The following is a 23,077-nucleotide window of genomic DNA, read 5'->3' on the forward strand; positions in this document are numbered from 1 at the left end:
TGGTGATTATTTCGCGAGTTCTTTTATTATTTGCTAGTTCTGAAGGGAGCTCGGTGCATAAGTACCAGTCAGGAATGTTTTGAAGGTTTCATCTTTAACTCCTAAGTCCAGATGGCATTATAGAACACCAGTAATAGATTCCCTTTCAAGCCAATCCACAATAAATGTCATGAAAAACTATTCTCAGCTTTTTGAAACATTGTGCTAATTATGTGTTCATTCCAAACTCGCCTGGTTTCAGCTTCAAGGTAAGTGTTTAGCTGATATTGTGGGGCATTAATTCCTGGGTGTTAAGGAATGTGCATCAGTGTGTTGAGTAACAGACACAGCATGTGTTGACGTGCAGCTTCCCATCATTTGCCGTGTGTCACATCTGTAATCATAGAGAAGCTCTCAAATTAGTAGAGGAGAGAGTGGCGTGCATGGTTCTGAGGTTAAGGTGTGTTGGTAAATATCGTGATAGCTTCGCGTGAGACCATTTGATTCACTTGCTTCAGCCTCGGCCAAGCTTCGATCAACATGGGGGACCAAAGACAAACCCCTCCCCGTCCCTCCGAGACACCTGCATTTCTCTGCCCACCACAGGCGGTGCTTTTGCAAGTCAGCCAGGTCGCTTCGCTGCAGACACGCAACCGTTCCAAACGATTTATGTTCAGCGCCAGATCTGCCCCTACCATCCACTGCACATGCAGCCGAGGGAATCGCAGCAACATCTTTAGATCAAAACTGATAAGAACTCTCATTTATTCGCTGTAATAAATCTGTTTTCTTATCGACTGAAGGTGTTAGGAGACAAGTTTGTTTTTGGAGAAGACTTTCTCTGATGGGGGCCAAAAACAGAATACGAAAACAAAGACTTCCCACGATAAACGTTGATACCATCTTGATTCTGCCGGGAAACAGGAACCGCAGAGCACAAATAACAGAGATTAAGGACCGACAAAAAGTGTTTGCTGGAGTTACCCAACTCTGATGTGTGCCACAGCACATATATGGTATGTTCCCAAGAGGGAGTTGGATATGTGGAAGTCTTTCTATAAGTCCCTGTAATGCACTAAAATCATCTTTCACTACAGTCAAAGAAACTATGGTTGCATGATCTTATCTTTAATTCGTGCACAGACTTTCATTTGGGAGAATTAAGTCTTGAATTTCAAGGGTGATCTCATGGATGGTTATATAATCTTTCATTTAATTTGCAGTCTTTGATGATAATCTGGGGAGTATAACTCTCCTGCAAAACCAAATTAATTTTCAAACGTATCATGTTTTCTGATGGTGTGTGTGTTTGTAGTGTTAGCCCTGTAACGTGATTATCCGATAAAGTCAGAATTTTCACGATTTAATTTAATCTTGCATGGGTTTCCTCTGAGAATTTACACACCCAAGAAACACAGAGGTTCAATGGTCACTCTAAATACTCTATAGCTTTGTGTGAGTGTCCCCCGCCTCAATCCTCCCCCCTGAGTAACTAAATAATTTTCTTTAGACTCTAGATGTTCATGATGTAGTTGGACACAGAAAAATCATGTCAAAATCTAGGTAAATATGTTAAATCAGGGTTGCTAATTAATCAAATGTATATCATCATCTCCACAATTAAACAATCTCAACGAACCTTCAGTTAAAAACAGTAAAAATACATCATATAAAGTTTGTATTTCACTCTTTTTCACTAGTTTGCAGTTTTATTTTTGAGTACATTTCTGAGTTAATGTGAAACAAGCATCTTGATGTGTCAAGAGCTAATGTAATTCAGAGAAAATACCATCTTTTTTTAAAGGTAAAAGCCAGCAACAATCAATACATTTTTTATAAATAATGAGTTCTTTCTGTGCTGCCCTGGTAACAAATGCCTCACCAACCAGTACCAGGAGTCAGCCAACAACTTGGGAGTACCACATGTTTCATACTCATAAAAATATAGATGTTGTCCTGAAGATAATATAGAATACAATATGAGTAGAATATTAAACTAAACAATAGTGATTAGAATTTTAATCCACAGTGTAATCCGAAGATTCCAACATCCAGATTGTTTTCTGTGTTTCATTGTATTGTAGTTTAAAGTTGTTAAAGTTGTTAAAATTATACGGTACCTGTATTACTTTTAAACTACACCTTAAGTTAATCATATTATTGTGTCCAGATACACTTTTAATAAATGTTCATAGCTAACAAGTGACTTAACTCGCAGAATCATCCAATATCGAGATGTAAGTATCTCAAGTGTATTTTTGTTTCCCTGTGTTTTTAGTGAACACCTGAAAAAAAGTCACTTCCTCAACTCATACTACAAGTATCATCATGCACTGCTGAACCAGAAAGAATATTAGATACATAATCATGTATTCCTTTTTTTTACTTCTGTTTAATCCTCATATAAGAAAATAAAATGTTCATCTTACAGAAACTCATCAGTTAAATCAATTTACACCCTGAATTTTGAGAAATTTTCTAGTCAAAATGAAGTCAATAATAGTGTTTATGATCTTGTTTCTATTGGGTGGGGAACATTTTTAGATAAAACCGTTTTTGCACGTTTTGTCCGGATTGGATTTTAGGAATCCAACATGACGCTTAAAGAGCCAGAAAGTTGACAGCAAGTGTATTATTACAGTTGAAAGATAAAGAGGACAGGAAGTGGCCCCTGCAGGTTAATCTTCTAAACCCAGCAGTCTCCAGTCTCTGGAAGTTTTCCTGTTCCAGTATGTCTTCCGTGGAAAACTTATTTAATATGAACTTTAATAAGCTATTCACAGTCCGAGTTTCTTCCAGATGCATTTTGAGATGTTGCTGTTATTCATATTAAGCACTTTCCTGAGGACGCTGGAACAAGCCGACGGTGCAACACATTCTTACTCTGCCAAAAACGAGCTTTTTCTCTTGTTTGAGTGCATTAACTTCACCACAAAGTAGAACCACTAAGCTTTTTTCTGGTTCAAATCCTTATAGTCTGTAGTTTTTATTTCATTTCACAGCAAGGCTTTGCTTCCCTCAGCACTTCTCTGGAAGGTGGGAGCAGATGACGATTAGACTGCAGAGTTGCTTCTGAAATAATGCAAGTCTTGTCCTCTGCAGTCAAACTGAGAAAATGACCAACCTAAAAAATGTGCTACGTCTGACAATACCATATTTCTCTCACTTTCTTTAGTCATCCTTCATTTTCATTTTATATTTTCTCTCCTTCATCCCGGCAGGTTGTGAAAATCCGTCCGAACTGACCACAGAGCGAACTCACAACGCAATGGAGGAGATGTTTGCGACCCTGCGTGGTTTGAGTCGCACCAGAGACCACCTGAAGCAACTACGTCACATCTACTCTGCGAGTGACGGAGTTCACCAGGTCAGAGCCTTTTACCGCTGTAGTCGTGTATGATTCCCCGACACAAGTAGAGAGTTGAAGATGAACAACACCAGGTCTCAGTAGGTTGTGTGTCATTTTTGGTTATTAATAATTATTTAATATATATAATATAATGTGTATTTTGTGAACCATTTCATTAGTAATAAATATAACTATGTGGTAAAACAAATGTTTTTAAAAATAAACACTTTTAAAAATTGAGTCTTGCCAAATTAAAATGAGGTAAATAAATTAATTTATAATAAAAATTTAAAAAATAAATATGATAAAGTTTTCTTTTTCAAGATATTTATTTGCTAGTATTAATAATTATGTATTGTTTATTTTAATAAAATAGAATAATGTGCTTGTAAAAAGGTAAAAACCAAGTCAATATGCACTATTTTACTCTTGTAAATCAAACTCAATAGATATGTGGTAAAAACTAATCTTTAGGATAATGAACCAATCAAATATAAATGCTAATATAATGTATATGATGTGCACTATTTCATTATTAATAAATATAAATAAAAGTAGAAAAAATTATAGTTTTTTTACATTGGGGAAATTAAGGATAAATCACTGATAAAGTATAAAAAAAATGAATATCAAATCTTTCCTTATCTAATCAACCTAATCCATGAGGGTTGGATAAATATAGGACCGGGGTCACGTGTGATTTAGGGTCTACTGGAAAACACATTCAGCGAGAAATCTCATTAAAAATGCCAAACACTGATGTAAGCTTATGATGTCAACATTAACATTTTTCAAATTCAACCTCAGATGAAACATAGTCAGTCCAGATATAATGTTCATTATTCAAACAGTGTATTTGGGAGTGATTCTGCTTCTTATCAGCTGCAAAAACATGTTTCAGATCCAAAGTCTGAGCAATAGCAACAAGCATGAATCCGTGTGTTCCAGCAACACTGTTTTTCTTCTGAGGCAGAACTGTTCCTCCTCATTTCTTCATTTCAATGAGTCAATATCAAAGAAAAGCAGCATGATATCTACCAGTCGCCGCCCGAGATCCAGAAATTCATCAGCCTATCTCAGCACGCATCCAATTCAACCAATAAAACAATGTGAAAGTGTTTCTCCCGTGGCTCAGGAAAAGAGAAGGAATAACTTCTCTCCATAATTTGCATCTTACAAGCCAAGTTCTTTGCTGTTTCTAAACCTCAGTGTTTTACAGTTGAGAATATCCATACATACATTAATACATACGTACATCCACCCATCCATGCATCCATATATCTGTCCATTGACCCATCCATGCATCCATATATCTGTCCATCCGCCCATCCTTGCATCCATATATCTGTCCATCCACCCATCCATCCATCCATATATTTGTCCATCCACCCATCCATGCATCCATATACTGTATAAGTAAGTAAGTAATAAGTATTTATAGAGTGCTTTTCAAGACCAGGGTCACAAAGAGCTTAAACAATCAAAATAATACTCAATAAAATAAATACTTAAAAGATGAAGACAACACAGAGACAAACACAAGAGTCTCAGAAAATCAAGGAAAAGCCTGCATGAATAAAAATGTCTTAAGATGTTTCTTAAAGGACCTAAGAGCTAAGAGTCCGAGCTGGGGTGTAAGGCTGGATCAGATCACTGATGTAAGGAGGAGCCTGGCCATGAATAGCTCTGAAAGTAAGAACCAGAATTTTAAAATTGAACCTGAAAGCAGCCAGTGAAGAGATTTAAGGATCGGAGAAATGTGAGTTCTTCTACAAGAGCGGCTCAGAATTCTTGCTGCAGAGTTTTGTATTAACTGCAGGCGAGACAGTTCCTTCTTGTTAAGACATGAAATCAAACTGTTGCAATAGTCAAGGCGAGAAGACACAATTCATCATTTTATGGATCTATCAACCCATTCATCCCTTCATTTATCCATATATACATTTATCCAACCATTTTTCCATTTATCTACCAATATATCCCAAGGTTGGGTTGCAGGAGTGATGTGTTTGACTCTCCCCAAAAACCATTGTCGGCTTTCACAGGTTAAACTCGAGGCCATCAAACATTACTCTATATCCTGAGGGACGCAGCCTTAAAAAGTGTACAGCAGCAGTTCTAATTTGAGTCTCTCCTGGTTGCCTGAGAGCAAAGGTGAAAGAGCCCAGATGCAACATTCATCTGTTAAATGATTCTGGAAGTATCCGACTAGAAACAACCCACAGTGTATGGATCCATTGCGCTTCAGTGGGTTTTGCATCAAAAAAGAGCAAAAAAGATCTTCAGGGGGCTCATATGTCATAATGTTCTGCCATCTACAGAGAAAAGTCCAGCTGTGACTCTCTGAACAGTTTCAGGGAAGGAAACCAGTCGATCAAATCCAGGGGAGAAGAGGTCTTGTGCAATCTACAGACAGATACTGAACACCTCTGGAGATGCAATCGATCAGATGAGAAGAAGTTTCGTAACAGAGGAAGACTCATTCTTGTTATTAAATCCGTTCAACTCCCTCACCTGATATGACACAGTCAAGTGTATGAATTCCAAATGTATGTCTGCGTCCTGCTTGTTGTTTTAGAATATAATTGTTCTAATACCAGGAAGGTCCCTCGGGAGAATTATGTGTGAGTGCATATTTGTGTGGTATTATGTCACTAATGTGTTACTGTGTCTGATTAGCTTGTTGTTTACAGTAGCGCGCTATTGAGAGCTTCTTTGTATTCCGGAGGCTGGTCGACAATTAACTTGGTGTGTGCGTCTGTAGGCTCAGTTGTGTATTTATAAAGTGTGTGTGTGCGCGTTATACCTCCCTTGGGAAATGAATCATCTGTTTACACTTAAATGTGATCTAATACAGCAGCGCTGGCTTAATGCTTGCAATTTTCCTGGAGAAAAAGTGGATTCATTTGGAGGAACAATTGACCAAAGTCTGTGTTTTTCTGGTCAAAATGTGTTTAGCGTGCATATAGTTCCATTACCATTCTCTCATTTTGTTGTTGGTATGACCTATTTGGGACAATATATAGAGTCTTGGACAGGGACGATAGGTCGCTGTGTCATTAGTTGAGTCAGAGAAAGGCTACGGGGTAAATATTTGATGACCAAAAGGCCAGCACAGCAGGTGGAAAAGGGCCATTAGTTGTTTCGGGCTGCTCTCACACTGGGGGCCCCGACATAGAAGGGACCCTGCAATGCCAATCCCCAGCAGTTGGCGGTAGTATTGAGTGGAAGCAGAGTGACACGACAGCTCTGTCCGTCATATTGTTCGGGGTGACACAAAACTGTTGTTATGTAGATTTGGCTACGACCACCTTCATGTCGTCCAGCTTTCCCATCATTAAAACTTTTCCAACATATTTTATTTGTTTAAGGACTTTATTATGTCACAGGAATGTCTGCGATAGTATTAGGTATTTTGTCTGGCAAAATTATAACAAACAATTCATAGAACTGATTTTCTTCCTACCATCGATAGATTTATCATAGTGATTCGGCCCACTGGGACACAAGTGTGCTATTGTTGCTCTCTTTTTCTTATTCTCATTCTAGGGAAAGTTAAAAATCCTCCAGTGTTTTTGGTCTTCTTTCAGCCCTTAGCAGCTTCCGCGTCAAGTTTTTGTCGCAATCAACTAAACAAAGACGTCCATGAAGTCCATATTAAAGGGACAATTCAATATTATAAGATAAATAACATGGTCTTTGTTTTTATTTAAAAATATTTTTTCAAGGTTTTGTGTCTTCTAAATATCCCAGGGCGAAAGCAGGTGCTTAAAATATTTAATATTTGAAAAAAAAGCATTTTAATTGTATTACTAAAAAACGATATGTAAACCGATTTGTCTGCAAAGTTACATCTCTGGATAAATATTACAAGAATAAAATGTATATTAATATTAAAGACAACTACATTAGTATACCGCCAAAAAGCAACTTCTCTTTTGTTCTTGTTGGTTAATTCACACCTGAGTGGCTTTAATTTTCTTATTGCTTTTGGGCAGGTTAATAAACTAGTAAACCATGCCTATTGACCTAGTGGATGTAATACGGACACACCTCACCAACGTGTTATGTAGCCCAGATGGTTGCAGCTAAACAGGTTTCATTACCTAAATGTAAAGGTCAGTGTGAGCAACATTCTGGATTTTAGATCATGTGTTTTGTCTGTTGGTCTACTCTAACTCGTGATCTGCAGCATCATCAGTCACTATTTTAAGATCTTAAAAAGGCTCATTGCCGTCTATTCTCTCCTCTTTTCTTCCACTCCTATTAAAGAAATAATGTCCAGGGCCACAGAGAAAGGAACACTATGTACCTGTATGGTGTTTGTGAAAACCTTTTTAGCTGCAGTGTTTGCTTCCATTGCTCAAGTCTGCTTGTTTTGTAAAAGTGCATCAGACTGTGTTATTTATACAACCCTCTTATATGACCGTAAGCCCAGACATGTGCAGAATCCCCCTCATGTCAGAAATAAATCATTCCAATTATTGACTTCAGGACAAAATTAATTTAATGATCGACCATCATCAGGTTCATGATGCTTGTTCAGGATTTTTCTTTATCAGAAACATCTGTCATTTCAATCAATGTCAGTGGTCATGATCTTTATTTAGATATGTTTTAAATGTCTTTTTTTTTTCGTTTAGTGCATTTATCTGTATATTGCTACATATGTAAAATATTTTCAAATTGTACTCAGCATGCTTTTAGCAATGTACATTAAATATGTTTTACCAGTTTAATGTATAATCAATGATGTAAAATATGTTCACCTGACTAATCAAGATTTTATTTGTCCCACAAACAGAAACTCCATAGAAAAATAACACAATACAATTAACGCAAATAAATATTATGAAAATATAAAAACATATTCTATGTACTATGGAAGTATATCAGTGCCATTGGAATAGTGAATGGTTGAATTAATTTCATTTAAAATAATGTAACTTTTAACGTCTTTATTGAGTTTGATTTTCTTTAAGCCTTGTTTTTGTTTTTTGAAAAAGTTTTATAAATTCTTCTTAAAAGGTAACTTTTTGAATTATTGTACTTCATTATTCAGTAAAAAACAACTGACCTTTTCAATATTCAAATAATTGTATTAAATCATTCAATAAAAAGAAATTCAACCTTTCCAAAAAAAATGTAAATGTGAAATTCCGCCATTCATTATTGTGATGGCACCGAATACCTAATGTTTTCTACCTGTATTAAAACATGTATATACAGTTTGCGTTTATTATGTCACCAGCATCACAAACGTGTGCTTTGGTGTTTCACAGGCAACCTACCGTCCATTTCTGCGTCAACTCCTGGAGGATGTGTTCCAGGGTGACAAGCATGAATGTCCAGACATGGAGTATATGTCTGGAGGCCTCACCGACCTGCTGAAGACTGGATTCAGCATGTTCATGAAGGTCAGTCATTGATGGTGTCAAAGTTCATCAAAACTGACCCCAACTCAAGCGTCATTTCTCTGCTTTACTGCTCTCGGACACCGAGATACTCATTCATCCTTCTAATGCTTGTTAGGATATCAACTGTGATTATTTCAATCTCAGCTTTTTACTATATCAGTTTTTCTATATACATCCTGTCATTTAGAACATATTTCAAACTCATGGTCCGAGGGCCAAATCCAGGTCGCCAAGAGATTTTATGTGGCCAAAAGGCTGATTGGCTCAAAATCAATGTAGAAATATGAATATTTTTTCATATGGATATTTTGACACATCAAACTGTCAGTGTTTAAGATAAGATAAGGGAAAGAGATTATGCTTGTGATTTGTTGAAGGAGAACAAATAATTAATTTAATTTGAGAGAAAAAGATATCGAAATCAGAAGCCTGTGTCCTGGTAAATATACAGTTTGTTCGCCCACAATTTGGACACCTCTAATATTTTGGCCCCTTGTATGATTGAGTTTGACCCTCCTGAACATACACACTTTATGTATGTGCGCTTGTTCTTTTTCCAACTGATCAAACAAGATTTTAGAGATTGTAAAGATGTGTGCCTTTTCTGACACCTCAGGAAAATGGAAGTTGAATTTAATACACAATTAATTTCTGCTAATGCATGACTGAGTGATTTTAATTTAATAATATGGATTATTAACAATCTAAACACTTTTATGAGACAAAGGATGATGTGAAAATGAATTTAAAAACCAAATGACCTTAAGATAGATGTGGAGGAGTAGAGAGTAACTTCTGAAGGATTGTGAGTCTTTCAATTGAAGAAAGTACCTGAAATTATGAAAATGAACTTAATTTAACATGTTAAATTTGGAAGTGGGATGTATTTGAATTTTCAGTAGTCTGCACAATCATTTTCAATACGTTTGTCAAGGAGTCTATAAGACATTATAAGGTCAGACAGACTCCAACATGCACACACACATGCCCACGCACACACTCACTTACACAAATGTGAACACACAAGAGCAAAAACACAGACACATTTACACAAATGTGAACACACAAGCGCACAAACACAGACACATTTACACAAATGTGAACACACAAGAGCAAAAACACAGACACACGAACACATCCAAGCACACGCATGCGCACAAACACAGACAAACTTACACAAAAGTGAACACACACATGAGTATGCACACACTTACTTACACAAATGTGAACACACACATGAGTATGCACACACTTACTTACACAAATGTGAACACACAAGAGCACAAACACAAACACACATGAACACACAGGCATCGGAGAGAGAATGAGCTACTGTTTTACATATGAAGCTCAAGTTTCATATATTCCACAGACCTGGGAGCTGCCTGACGTTAAACTGTCAGTGTAAGCAGCTACTGAAGGCTGTATTTATAAAACCGGGTCACTGTCACACCCATAATCATTGTAGAGTTGGCTGAAAAATTACAGCTTCTGAAGGAAGTGGTGGTTAAACACGCCAACAGTCGAGCGTATATGTTGTTTTCCAGGCTCCTCTAGAAGCAGAGTCTGAGAGAGTCTCTCCACTTCATCTCCAATCATCAGCTTGTGTGTTTAAAGCAAACAAAACATCTTTTACTGATATTAAAACTCATTTTAAGTCAATTTACAATGTAAAATTAAACTTCCACTCCTTTCAAATACTACTTGTGGTCTTCGTTTTGCCACTGGAGACGGTTTAGTCCTGGTCTAATGTTCATCCACAGAGCTGATGGTATCCACGGTTTGATTAAACCACATCTGGCTCTGCTTTAACCCATGATTGCCTTCATGGGAGGAATCACACCGACTGTGTAACTGTGGCCTGCTTTTACACAAATTCAGCTTCTTGGCACATGAAATACCAACTCAGACAAACCCGGGCAATAAAGCCTCGCAGTGCTCCGTGGGTGAACTTCCTTAAGACAACCCAATAAAAGTTTCATTTTTAACTACACGTGGCTCACTGTGTACCGTTCAGGCTGGACTCTCCAGTCTTGGTCTTTGCCCAACATTGCTTAGAACTGTGTATTTAAAGGTGCCCCTCTGCACAGTCCACTGGGTTAGAATGAGGGGTTTAGGTGGAAGTTAGTGGTGAGGGTACGGATTAGTGTTAGAGTTAAATCACCCTCGATTTAACCATAACACTGGGGAGGATTAGTGTTACTGTTAGGGGTGAGGTTAAGGGTGATGGGGTAAGGGGTTGGAAGCATGGTATGGGTTAGTGTGAGGGGGGTTAAGGTAAGGTTTATGAGTAAGTGTTAGGGTTGAGATACGATGGGGGTAAGGTTTAAGGGTTGGGATTAGGGTGAGGGTTATGAGTAAGTTTTGGGTTGGGTTAGGGTTGAGGTTTAGAGTTATGGTAAGGGGTTAAAGTTTATTGCACCATTGAGATTTCAAATGCTAAAAAAGTGTATCCGAGGAAAATGAAAGTGTGTCAATAATATTGGGTGTAAACAGAAATATATCGATTAAATGTGTGGAGGTTGGCACTTGCTGAGTCACATTAAGAAGATAACCTAGATTTTCTTCTGCCGACAATCTTTTCTGGCTGGGGCCCTTTATGTCCCACCCTGCTGGAGTCAGTCCTGGTCCGATGACCCTCTGAGAACTCGTGTCTGTGTGACCTACTAATCCTGACTGAGAATATTAAGACAGGAAGCTGTTAATGACCTGATTAGAATGTGACACCATGAACGTCACCATATCTGTCAGATACTGAATTCTGAGTTGTCAGTGAGGATCTTGTGTGACGACGAGTGTGTCGTTCACTTTCTTTAGATGGATCTTGACCACGAAATGTTGTCAGCATCACATTGATGAAGCTGACAGATGTTTTTATTTAGTGTCCTTGAATCTTCTTTTGTGTCCAGGGGCTTGAAAAGCGTTAACGCTGGTATTCCAGCTAGTTTTCTACATATTTTAAAGTCGTCTTCATTTGAATGTGTTTATTCATCTTTTAAAAGACATTGTCAAGCCTTGTACACGGTACAATGCATCTCTTTAACAACGTTAGTACTACTTTACTGCAAAAACACCCAAAAATTAGTTTTCTTAAATAGTCTAAAAATCTGTTTTAAAAAAACACTTTGTAAAGCTTTTAGAAAAGGCATCTTTTTCTCAAAGTAACATCACACATGTTGGATAGCATCATTCAAACAGGTGCAGGAGCCAAGCTCTCAAGTAGGCAACTCCCCAAATAATTAGTTTTGATCAATTAGCTCTTTTCGGAAGTTGGATTGTGTCCATTACGGACAATATTAACACCACTTAACACATGATAGAAAAGGAAACTATGGGAATATTTATTTACAGGAATTTAAATAGTAAAATAATAGACAATATTTGTCTTAATCTCTGAGATTTAAATCATTTTTGCATCTTAAACTTGTTTCCAAATATTAAACGATGTATGTAAATGACTGAAATAAATCATATTTTAATCAAAAAAAATGTTTTGGTTATATGTATCTATATTTCCACTTATTACAATATTTATTTACTGTATTTTTCTGTTGCCTAATCCTGACACCGTCACACTGTCGTGTCAACCGGCTTGAACATAATTTATGGACTGATTTCCATAAACATTCTTCTTCATGCAAACATCCAGGAAGGACGTCCGGTGTGAAAGAAAAGTCATATTTCCATCTGATCTCAATGTTGCTTCGACATGAATGCTAAGGTAATGTCACATCAATGCAACATGTTCAGTGCTGCTGCCTCCAGCCTCTTCCTCTCCATCTGCCCCCATGTCGGTCCACATGTTCGACACCCGCGCAGGTGCTCGTGCTCGCGCACGTGGAGGTCAGGTTTCAAGCGAAAATATGCAAAGATGCCTCATGAAGACAGACAATGAAGCTCTGGCCGGTGTGTGGCGTATAAAGCACGTTGAGTCATGCCTGCCTCGCTCCCACTCTCGCCTGTCGGCGCCGCACGTGGACCGCCACTCTCCTCCGGGGGTCCGCCCCCCGCCGCTCTGATTGCTTGCTTCAGTGTCTGCAGGAGGAAAATGTGTCCTGGATGCAGCTGGACGACCAGTAGGCTTCTACACACAGACGCCACACTCCTCAACACGCTGCAAACACACATTCGGATTTAAATCCACATTTTCATGAGTTGTTCCGCCCCGAGTCTGTCATGTGTTTTCCCACCTGCCTGGAGCTTTAACCATCTCAGCACCGTCTTTTTACCAAGCAGCCTTGAAAACCATGACAGCTTTTGTCTTTCATTATTAGACAAGCAAAGTCAATGACTTGTTTTCATAGAGGGATGATTTGAAAGAAATATGTCTCTTTTGTGTCTCCTATGAATTTAGATATGTTAGTTTAATTGTTTTATTTGTTTTTAAAACTTAACACACTGATATTAAATCTATTTAATACACTTCAAGCTTGACCCCAGTGGTGGGCTGTTACATTTCCTCAGGTGCCACATTTGGTACAGGGGCTGTTGTGAGGGGCTGTAAAGCAAAACTGCAACAGAAAAAAAAATAGTAATAAATTAATTTAATAATTTAATTATTATTTTATATAATTTTTTTATGTTTTAATCTGATATAAAACCATTGGTTTTCTAAATAATTGGATTATGTTCACCTACATTTATTTCAGGGGCAATAAATATGACAAAAGACCTAAAACCCTATGGTCATATTTAGAGACTAGTAATGAATAACAGACATAAATACACAATAGAATTGTTAGATTCTACATGATCTTTGACCTCACAAGCATTCACATGAATCCAGTCAAAGGGTTGCACTTTGCCGAGGTCTGGCTACATTCTAAACAATGCGTTAAGGTTATTATCTTTTTTATTAATACACATTTATACTTAAATAACTTTGCAACATGGGCCTCACGGACCATTGGTTGGGGTCACTGACTTGCACACGTATTTATAAGACAACACACTGTGATTAGTGTTTGTGTTACTAAAAGGAAACATCTGTTCCTGTGCACAGGTGAGTCGTCCGCACCCCTGCGATAACCCGCTGCTCTTCCTCTTCATGGTGGGCGGAGTCACTCCCTCGGAGCTTCGCCTCATCAAAGAGGTCGTCGCCGCGACTAATCCAGGGATTCAGGTGAGTCGTGCTGCTCATAGTGATCTCTTCTTAAAGGGCTCCTGTCCTGGATGTACAACCGTTCTGAAGCAAATGTTTGAAAATATTATTTCACTTTTTTCAGAAGGATTTGATTACTTGAAAGCTCCTGTATTTGTTTTTATTACATATGTATCTGTGGTATTTTTGTGTAAGGCATTCAAACGTTATATTGTGACCACCATTGTCTCAGAGGCTTCTGTCCCATATGATAGATTTGAACTTCAATGATCATTTACGCCAACAAGAAATTCTAAAACGCCAAGTTATATTTGTGTTATTATCTATTGCCCAGCAACCTTCTGAGAGTTAAGGGTTTTTGGTGTGTTTATATTTCAATAACACCGGTTTTTGGGGGTTTCTATGTGTTTGGATTTAAAAAGGGATCAAGTTTTTTCACCTCTAAAATGTTCTCTAAATTTCCTCTGCCATTAACTTTTTGCAGGAGACTTATATTTCTTCATTGTTATTGTTAACTTATAGACTCAAGAATATTCTTGTCTGTCTGAAAAAAAACCATGTGGTTAATTAGGGTTACTTCTTGTGTTATCTCAAGGTCAAGGTGACCCGAAGGCCCAAAAACAAACGTGAAGATAAGGATACCTTAAACACATTTGTTTTGGGGCCTCTGGGTCACCTTGACCCTGAGAAAACACACCTTATTGAAATATAAACCATACCAGGTCTATGATAGCAATAACATGTGATTTCAAAACCATAATTAAAACTCGATTTTTCTTGTCGGTCGCACACGTGAGTTACCGTCGAGGCGTGTGCGAGCGTGTGGTGTCGAGGCGAGGAGACAGAACCGGGTCAGGCTGGGAGACCAGCGTGTGTTTGTCTTAATAAAAGGTTGACAGTCGGACAATGACAGGATCTTGGTCTTTCATCTGCACTCAGACAGAACCAAATAGAGTCACCAGCTCTGGCCCACACAGCGAGCTCCTGACCCGAGCGTCCACGTCTCACAGGAGGCCGGCCTGACCGGAGCTTACCTCATCCAGGTCGTCTATCTAAAGCCTGGACTCGTGAAGGGCGACACACGCTTGTATAAAGACTCACAGTTTCATTCACACTCATTTTTACGGATGCTGAGAATCCAGAGTAGTTTTCACAAGATTACCGGCAGACTTTTATAACAGCGTGACCTATTTTCTCAGGAATGAGAGAGCGCATGTCCTTCACTCTCACAAGTTGTTTGTCGCCCTCAGTGTTTTGGGAAACTCTACCTTCAATTTTCACTTCCTTATTATTAGAATCATAGAATTATGATGAGACTGTTTTACATAAGAATGATCTGCATCTGACCTGATTCAGATTTGCTTTATCTATCTAGTTCATCATCATCATCATTGCTGTGCGCTCTCTATCATGACAGCTGGCTTGTCCAGATCCACCTGCTCTTAATTATTCAGTCAATCAAACGATGAATCACCTTCCTTTCTTCTTTTCTCCTTCCTTTTATGAAGACAAGCTCACGGTAAAGGTTGGGAACTGATTGGATTTGAACAAGGTTTCTAACTCTGTGCGTCTGCCTGAGCTTAAAGACTCAGAGACTCACAAACTCACTTGATAAAATATGTTCATAATTATCACGTGAAGGTTTTAGAGGGGAGGTCAAAGGTCAACTCCATCAGGTCAAAAGAAAAGGGGCTCCAGGGCAGCAGAAGACCCCCATTGAAATTCAAATGAGTCCAATTGAAATTTAAACCAGATTTAATACATATTAATTGTGCTGGACTAATGTTCACTAGTTTACAGGTTTATTTTCTTTGTAAACTTGATTGAGTCACAGACTGATGTTACTTCAGACAAAATGCTATCTTTTTTCAAACTAAAATCCCTTTCAGATAGTAATAATCAATAGATATAAATTCTGTGTGGCCTGGTAACAACTGACTCAGAGACCACTGATCCGTATCATCTTTTGTCATTTATACGTTTGTCATTCTACCTTTTTTCCTCTTCAGACCCTTAATAATACATACCTTGCCTCGCCTATTTACACTCACTGGTCCACATGTTCCCAAGTCTACTCTTCCTAAACCAAGTGTGCTGGAAATGAGTGCAGAGCAGGGCAGCCATTTTCAGCAGAAATTGACATCAAAAATGTCTCTAAAGCAAAGAAAAAAAAGGGCTCGAGTCCTTTTCCGTGAAGAATTTTGAATTGAATACAACAATGATCTCTGTCTTCACACAAAGAGGCTGAAGAGCTTGAAGTCGTGCTGACATCACATCTCATGATGAATGAACGAGGCTCATCTACATCCAACGGAAGCAAACCTTGAGCCTGAAAAACTTTTGCTAGTTTCTCTCCCTGCACCAGTCTAACCAGTGTAAGACTGACGCTGATGTAAAGAGTAAAATAAGATGTTTAATGATGACAACTGAGAACACAACAGCTTGATTGGTGTATTAACACTAGACATGGCATTCTATTCTCCGGCTGTTTGTGTCACTTTAGGAATTTGTATTTTTGTGAAAACAAAAGATTGACTGAATATATAGAATAAGATTGAAATAAAGTTAGAGTAAAATACAAAATAAATATACAAGAATAGTGTAAGAATGTCAAACTCGACACATGAGGCCAAAATCTTTAAGCTCTTGGGAGGAATTAAACAAATTTGACATTTACCATAATATAACCATATTTAACTGTCTTTAACAGTCAGAAATGATCGCTAAATATATTTCCTGCAACCTCAGTTTTACTGTGAATGGAAGGCAGTAGTTGACGTCGATAATCTCTGTTCCTTATCTTCTTATCCAATCACTTTTGAAAACATGTTTTTACAAACTGTCTTTTATGTGCTTTTAGCCCTTCAATGGGATTTTACCTTATTTGAATCATGTACTGTGTTTTGCTGTAAAGCACCTTGTGAGTCTGAGGTCTTAAAGGTCATCATAAAGTTATTATTATTATTCACTGGCATCTTTATAGCATAAAATATCAACATGAACTTTATACCTCTTTGATTTTGAGTCAACATTTTGGCAGGCCACATAAAACAACTCCTTAAGTTGACGTTGACGTGTGACTTTTGAGCTAGTTTGAACTCGTCCAGTTCCCTTTGCCATGTTAGTCGTAATGATTTCTTCAGTTGCGTCGCGTCGAGCTGAGCTGATGCTAACTCTCATCATCGTCATGTAGAAGTCGACTCGCACGCGTCGCCCTGGTCTCACCTGCAGGACCGTGTTGTTGTCCACAGGTGCTGGTTCTGTCCACACGACTGCTGCGACCCACGGACATCCCCGAGCTGCTGTTCGCCACTCGACGCCTGACGCCGGACATCGGGGTGTGACGCGGGGACATTGTTTAATGAATCGAGACCAAAGCTCCGAGGAGGACTTCACTGATCAGAGATGTGCTGAGCTCATGCCTACAGTAAAAAAAAGACTTCTCACTTCAAACTGCCTCCATCTGTTTTATTGCCATCTTGACCAGGAGGAGGTGAGAAGACTTTCACCTCTCATCACATGTTGCTGCCAAATGCAGGACAGATTATTAGCAAGTCGCTAAGTTTACGACTTGACACTTTTATAAGACTAAGGTACGGGTGTCAAGTCTTTTAGCAGTCGAGGTCAAGGACCGAAACAAAAGGTTTATTTACTTAACTATTTAAGGTTCAATCCATCTTAGTTATCGGTTTATCAAATGCTCAAATACATTTTACTAATGTCCATTTTACTCATGGGACGTTTGTATAATTGTTTCCTATACATCAAACTGATGTTTTATTTCATAAAACATTACTCCAATTTTCCAGTGGGCCTCATAAGAATCACTTGGCGGGCCATGTTTGGCCCCCGGGCATTGACTTGTTTTAAGTCATGTAGTGTTAAAGTATCAGAATATTGAGGGTTTGAATTTAACACATTAAATGCAACTTTAAGATGAGTTACATTGTTTTTTTAATTAAGTCAAAGATTTAAAATTATTCCAACATTTTGTGTAACAAAAGTCTTATAAATATCAAATTAATTTAATTAGAATTTGTTTTCTAAAAGAAATGGAAATCAACATCCAAATTATTGAATGCAATCTAATTGAATCAATTAAATAAAGGTGTGCGTTTACATCAAGACTGATTTAATGAATTCATTTTAAACATTTCTCAAACTTGAAGTCAAACCTCCACCTCTTCATGCGTTACTGCAGTATTTGTGCTCCTGAGGTTCAGTGCATCAGGAGTTGAGGCGTGTGCGTCAGAAGTGACGCGGTGGTTCGTCAGATGCAGACAAGGTCGCTCACATTGTGCCCTCAGCTTCATTCAAACAAAACAGCAGAGAAATTCAAATTTGTCATCATTTTATTGTGATCAAAAAGTGAGTCACTAAGAAATAAATAGTCGACCCTTTGGACGAGTGTTGCTTTTTCAAATAAAGTGCATCAGTGATCGTCAACTGCTACATTCCGCTGTCTCTCCTCGCTCAGGCATAAGCCAGACGCTCATTTTCAGACGAGCACGTCCTCGCGAGCGGCTGCTGGAAGGACGTCAGTGGCAGCAGTGCCACGTCTGACACAAGAACTGCTCAAAATAAAAAGTCCTTCAGCGCCACAGGTTTTCCAAGAGAAAGTGCAGAGTCTGCCGCTTCAGTTCTGCTCGGGTCCTGCAGCATGCCAGTGGGTGTGACCCACATCTTCTCGAGTCCGGACCTCAGAGTCCTCTTCAATTCTTAAACGACCCAGCCCGGGGCCGGCTCCCACCTCACACCGACGTGGCGGTCCGGACTTTGGCAGACAGCGCCTGCTTGAAGCGCCTCTTCAGGTCTTGCATGTTGGGCGACTTGGGTCTGGGGATGAGGGGCGAGCGCTTCTTCTCCGTGACGGCGCTGGAGTTGGAGACGGGCTGCGGCTGCCGGGCCAGCTGGCAGCAGACCCGGTGGAAGGCTTCGTGGACCTGACTGTAGTCCTCGCTGGCCGAGACCTCGTAGAACAAGCAGCCCAGGCTCTCGGCCAGGACCGGGCCTTGCTGCGAGTCCACGCGCCTCAGGTGGAGGAGGTCCGACTTGTTGGCCAGCAGGATGACGGGGGGCATGTTGGCGCCGCCCGCCCGGACCACCAGCTGGTGGAGCCGGGTGATCAGGTCGAAGCTGCGGCGGTCGGTCACAGAGTAGACCAGCACCACTGCGTCGGCCCAGTTGATGGAGCAGGTCACATGATCAGGCAGACTGACACCATTATCAGACATCTGGAGAAAACAGAAAACTGATCAGTAAAGAATTGATTTTTCTTCCATCCATAATATCCAACATTAGTATATGGATTTCTCTTTATATACGGAAAAATAGTTTTGACAGAATATCGTTAATCAAAATACAATATATTGTGATACTGCAAGAACAAGGAAACATGACTCTTGAAAGTCATTACTACTTTTGAGACCAAAATATCAGCTTGAAAATCTGCTGAATTCAACTGTATCCTCTCGTCCTCAGTTGTTAAATGTGTTATTTAAGTTGTTGTTTTTTTGTTACACTATACCGATGGGTAAAATGCTGCAGACAGAGTCAGGGTATCGTTTACTCAGGTCTCTCAACCATTAGTGGAAAACTGAGATTAAACCACCAGACGCACGAGCTGGACTCAAATATGTAGCACAGACGCGTTTTTTTCCTTGAGTTGGACTAAAGCCCAGACACTGTATTAGATAATGGCAGCTTTGTACTGCTCTGGCTGAAGCTCTTAAACACATTTCAAGTGTTGAGGCCAGTCAGTGCATTTCAGAGGGAAAAAAAGTAAAAAAAATATATATATATATATATATATTTGAAGAGATCTTACCTCCACACCAGGAGTGTCCTGAACCTGGATGGTCACTTGATCTCCTTCCACTTGGACTTCTCGAGAGTAAAGATTACCTGAACAAGAAAATGCAACGGTTAATAAAAGATAAAATAAATAAAACAGTTTTAATCGTTTTGTTTGTTTTTTTTTAACTCACCAGCATTTCTCTCATAGTCCCCAATGAACCGCCTGGTTAAAAACCTCACAACGAGCGCTGCAACCAACACAAAAACAAATGTTTAGAAGGACAGAAACATACACATCGATCCATTAAAGCACATTTTTAAAGGTTAAATTCTCACCGGTTTTGCCGACTCCACTGCCTCCGATCACCGCTATTTTGATGGCTCGGTTCGGCTGCGAGTTCTCCAGCGCGGCGCACTCGGCGATGGTCGTCATGTTCTGGATCAAACGCATGGTTGCTCGTCGGTACACTCCAAATACGACCGGTGGGTTCAGTTCTGGTTCGGTTCTGTCTTAAAGTTCCTCAGTTATTGCATGAACAGGCGCCGTGGACTGACTGCTGATGGCCACGCTGGGCTTTATATACGACCATCAGAGGCGCCTCGCTCTGATTGGTTGGCTCCAGATCTCCCAGCGTGTTAGCTCCGCCCCCTCGTACACGTGAACGAGCATGCGCCGCGAGTGTTGACAGCACGCCTGTGAATGGAGGTGCGAGGAGGCATCTGCCGCTCTCTCTGCTGCTCACAGAAACGTGAAAATATGACGAAAGTGTTTGATTTGACTCATAAGATTGATTTACATGTTGAGCTCTCGCAGGTGTTCTTGTTGCTAACGTGAGAGAAGCTGCTCCGAGGATGAGCAAAAGATGGAACAAAAGATGGAAAAACACCTGAGGTCTGACGACAATGAAATGAAGCTTCTCTGTTATTGAGGTACTTTCGTTTCTGCATCATTCAATCAAAAATTGTTTTAAAAAATGGTCAAACAAAAAAGACTTAAAAGACAAAAAATAAATAAAATAAAAATTCCCCTTTAATAAAATAAAATGGGGGGATTTAATATTTAAGACACAAATTTCCTACAAATTATAAGATTGGACATTTGTGTCTTAAACACCCAGAAAACACTGCAAACAACACTCACTGATCTGATCCAGCCTTACACCCCAGCTCGGGCTCTGAGGTCTGTGGATCAGAATCTACTGATGGTTCCTCGCACACGGTTCAGGACCAGAGGAAAGAAATCCTTCCAGACTGTTGCTCCTAAGCTTTGGAACAATCTTCCTCTCCCTCTGTGTTTGATGATCTACTGACTCCTTCAAGAAACATCTTAAGATCTTTTTATTTGTTCAGGCTTTTACTTGATTTTCTGGAACTAATGTGTTGTTCTCAGTATTATCTTGATCTTTAAAGTATGTACTTTTTTGAGTATTGTTTTGATTGTTTAAGCGCTTTGTGACCCTGGTCTGGAAAAGCGCTCTATAAATATAAATTACTTACTTACTTACTTACAACAATAGATTGAAGGTCAAATAGTTTGAAGATTTGTATTAATATTATTATTTTTTAACTCAAGTCCTTAAAGTTCTTAAGTGAAGTCTTTTTTTAATTGAAAATATATTTTTTTAATACGATGCAACGTTTTATCTAAAGCTTTTTATTTTATTTTGATGTACACATGTTTTCAACTCAAATTAACAACTGTATATTGTCAGTGAATGTTTTGTGTTTAGAAGCGTCTTTTCTGTATTAATATGAAGCCAAAAATGAAAAGTGATACAATTGGAGTCAAATCTCATTATAATACTTCCGTCTCTCAACACTTTTCCTTCCAAATGTTCTTCTCCAGACACACTCTGGCTTCATCGCACGTCTATCCTTTCAAGGCTGCAGCTACATTTCTTTTTGCCGGTTTGAGGTCATAGTGACAACCTTCACACTCGCTGCTCATCGATGCTTGAATCTGATTTTTATTTTATACGGTTGCTGAGCAGCTTGTGCAGCAGAGAGGCCTTTAGGCGACGATACTTAAAGTACTTAGGCTCATATTGAGAAAATGACTGTCATTTGAAGAAGATTATAGTGTAGCCATGACTTAAGAAGCATGAGTGTCTCACGGACACGTCTAGTTGCCTGGAAACCAAATTAAGGAGTCAACATATGCTATTTTTATCACGTCCTTAACGAAAACATTTAAGTTTAATTGTAAGTTTAATATTCTACCACCTTGTATGTTTGCCATCTGGGGATTTGTTGGGGCTTGTTGCTGCAGTTGCTCCTCAGGGGGGTCAGAACCTTCAGTCTCTAATGTGCTATCATCCCTCAGTCCATCACAACTGTCAGCAGGACTCATTAATGCTGTGAACACAACAGCGATGTACCTTTTCAAATGTTTAAAAGCAACCAGTCAACTTAGCATGAGAATTGGGACACCACCAGAGTCGATCACTGGACCATCGCTGTTCACTTTACTTACATTAGTTGCCCTAATGAAGGTTTTAATACCTATTGAATCCTTTTGAATTGCATTACATTAACAAATTAAATATTAAGTAACAGATTCTAAACTTGTCTTCACTTGCTTTACATTTGTGTTAAATCCAAGTATTGACACAAATGCACATTTTTAGTAAAAATAAAAGAGATCTATTAATTTAAAAACTTTCATAATCAACATGTTTCAGTCAAACTCTTTAAGTCATAATCTATTCTCTTTCCAGTTGTGTTTAAATAAATGAAATACTGTGTAAGTTGTAATGTTAGCATTAAAAGATTATTTTAGAAACATTATAATTACAGTAATGATAGTAGCAAGCAGTAAACAGTATTAAACAGTACGTAGAAGCATTAATAAGGCATATTATTTACATTGGGACACTCTGCAAGGCTTCGTAGTATTACTCTGCAAGGCTTCGTAGTATTACTCTGCAAGGCTTCGTAGTATTACTCTGCAAGGCTTCGTAGTATGACTCTGCCAGGCTTTGTAGTAGTACTCTGCAAAGCTTTGTAGTATAACTCTGCCAGGCTTCGTAGTGTATCTTTCCAAGGCTTCATAGTATTACTCTGCAAGGCTTTGTGGTATAACTCTGCAAGGCTTCCCAGTATTACTCTGCAAGGCTTTGTAGTGTTACTCTGCAAAGCTTTATAGTATTACTCTGCAAAGCTTCATAGTATTACTCTGCAAGGCTTTGTAGTATTACTCTGCAAGGCTTTCTAGTATTACTCTGCAAGGCTTTGTAGTGTTACTCTGCAAAGCTTCATTGTATTACTCTGCAAGGCTTCGTAGTATTACTCTGCAAGGCTTCGTAGAATTGCTCTGCAAAGCTTTGTAGTGTTACTTCCCAAGGCTTTGTAGTATTACCCTGCAAGGCTTCGTAGTGTTTCTTTGAAAGGCTTCGTAGTATTACTCTGCAAAGCTTCATAGTATTACTCTGCAAG

General features: G+C 38.9%; 2 protein-coding genes across 2 annotated transcripts in view; one reads left to right on the forward strand and one right to left on the reverse strand.

The window, feature by feature from the left end:
- The window catches only part of scfd2 (sec1 family domain containing 2), an 89,998-nt gene extending 72,699 nt beyond the window's left edge, over window positions 1-17,299 (forward strand). Inside the window, exons 6-9 of the mRNA XM_087785258.1 lie at window positions 3,201-3,346; window positions 8,611-8,745; window positions 13,748-13,867; window positions 17,098-17,299. Coding sequence (XP_087641384.1) covers window positions 3,201-3,346; window positions 8,611-8,745; window positions 13,748-13,867; window positions 17,098-17,190 — 494 coding nt within the window. The 3' untranslated portion in view covers window positions 17,191-17,299. The remainder of the gene's footprint in view (window positions 1-3,200; window positions 3,347-8,610; window positions 8,746-13,747; window positions 13,868-17,097) is intronic.
- Window positions 17,300-18,157: 858 nt separating this feature from the next.
- Window positions 18,158-20,179, reverse strand: rasl11b (RAS-like, family 11, member B). The gene is made up of 4 exons (XM_087783091.1): window positions 19,979-20,179; window positions 19,834-19,890; window positions 19,674-19,750; window positions 18,158-19,080 (listed from the first exon to the last, which is right to left on the reverse strand). Exons 1-4 carry the CDS (start codon window positions 20,091-20,093, stop codon window positions 18,598-18,600), a joined length of 732 nt encoding a protein of 243 aa, XP_087639217.1. The 5' UTR covers window positions 20,094-20,179; the 3' UTR covers window positions 18,158-18,597.
- Between the last annotated feature and the right edge of the window lie 2,898 nt (window positions 20,180-23,077).

The sequence above is a fragment of the Callionymus lyra genome, chromosome 2, assembly GCF_982586985.1.
Source record: "Callionymus lyra chromosome 2, fCalLyr1.hap1.1, whole genome shotgun sequence".
Taxonomy (NCBI): domain Eukaryota; kingdom Metazoa; phylum Chordata; class Actinopteri; order Syngnathiformes; family Callionymidae; genus Callionymus; species Callionymus lyra.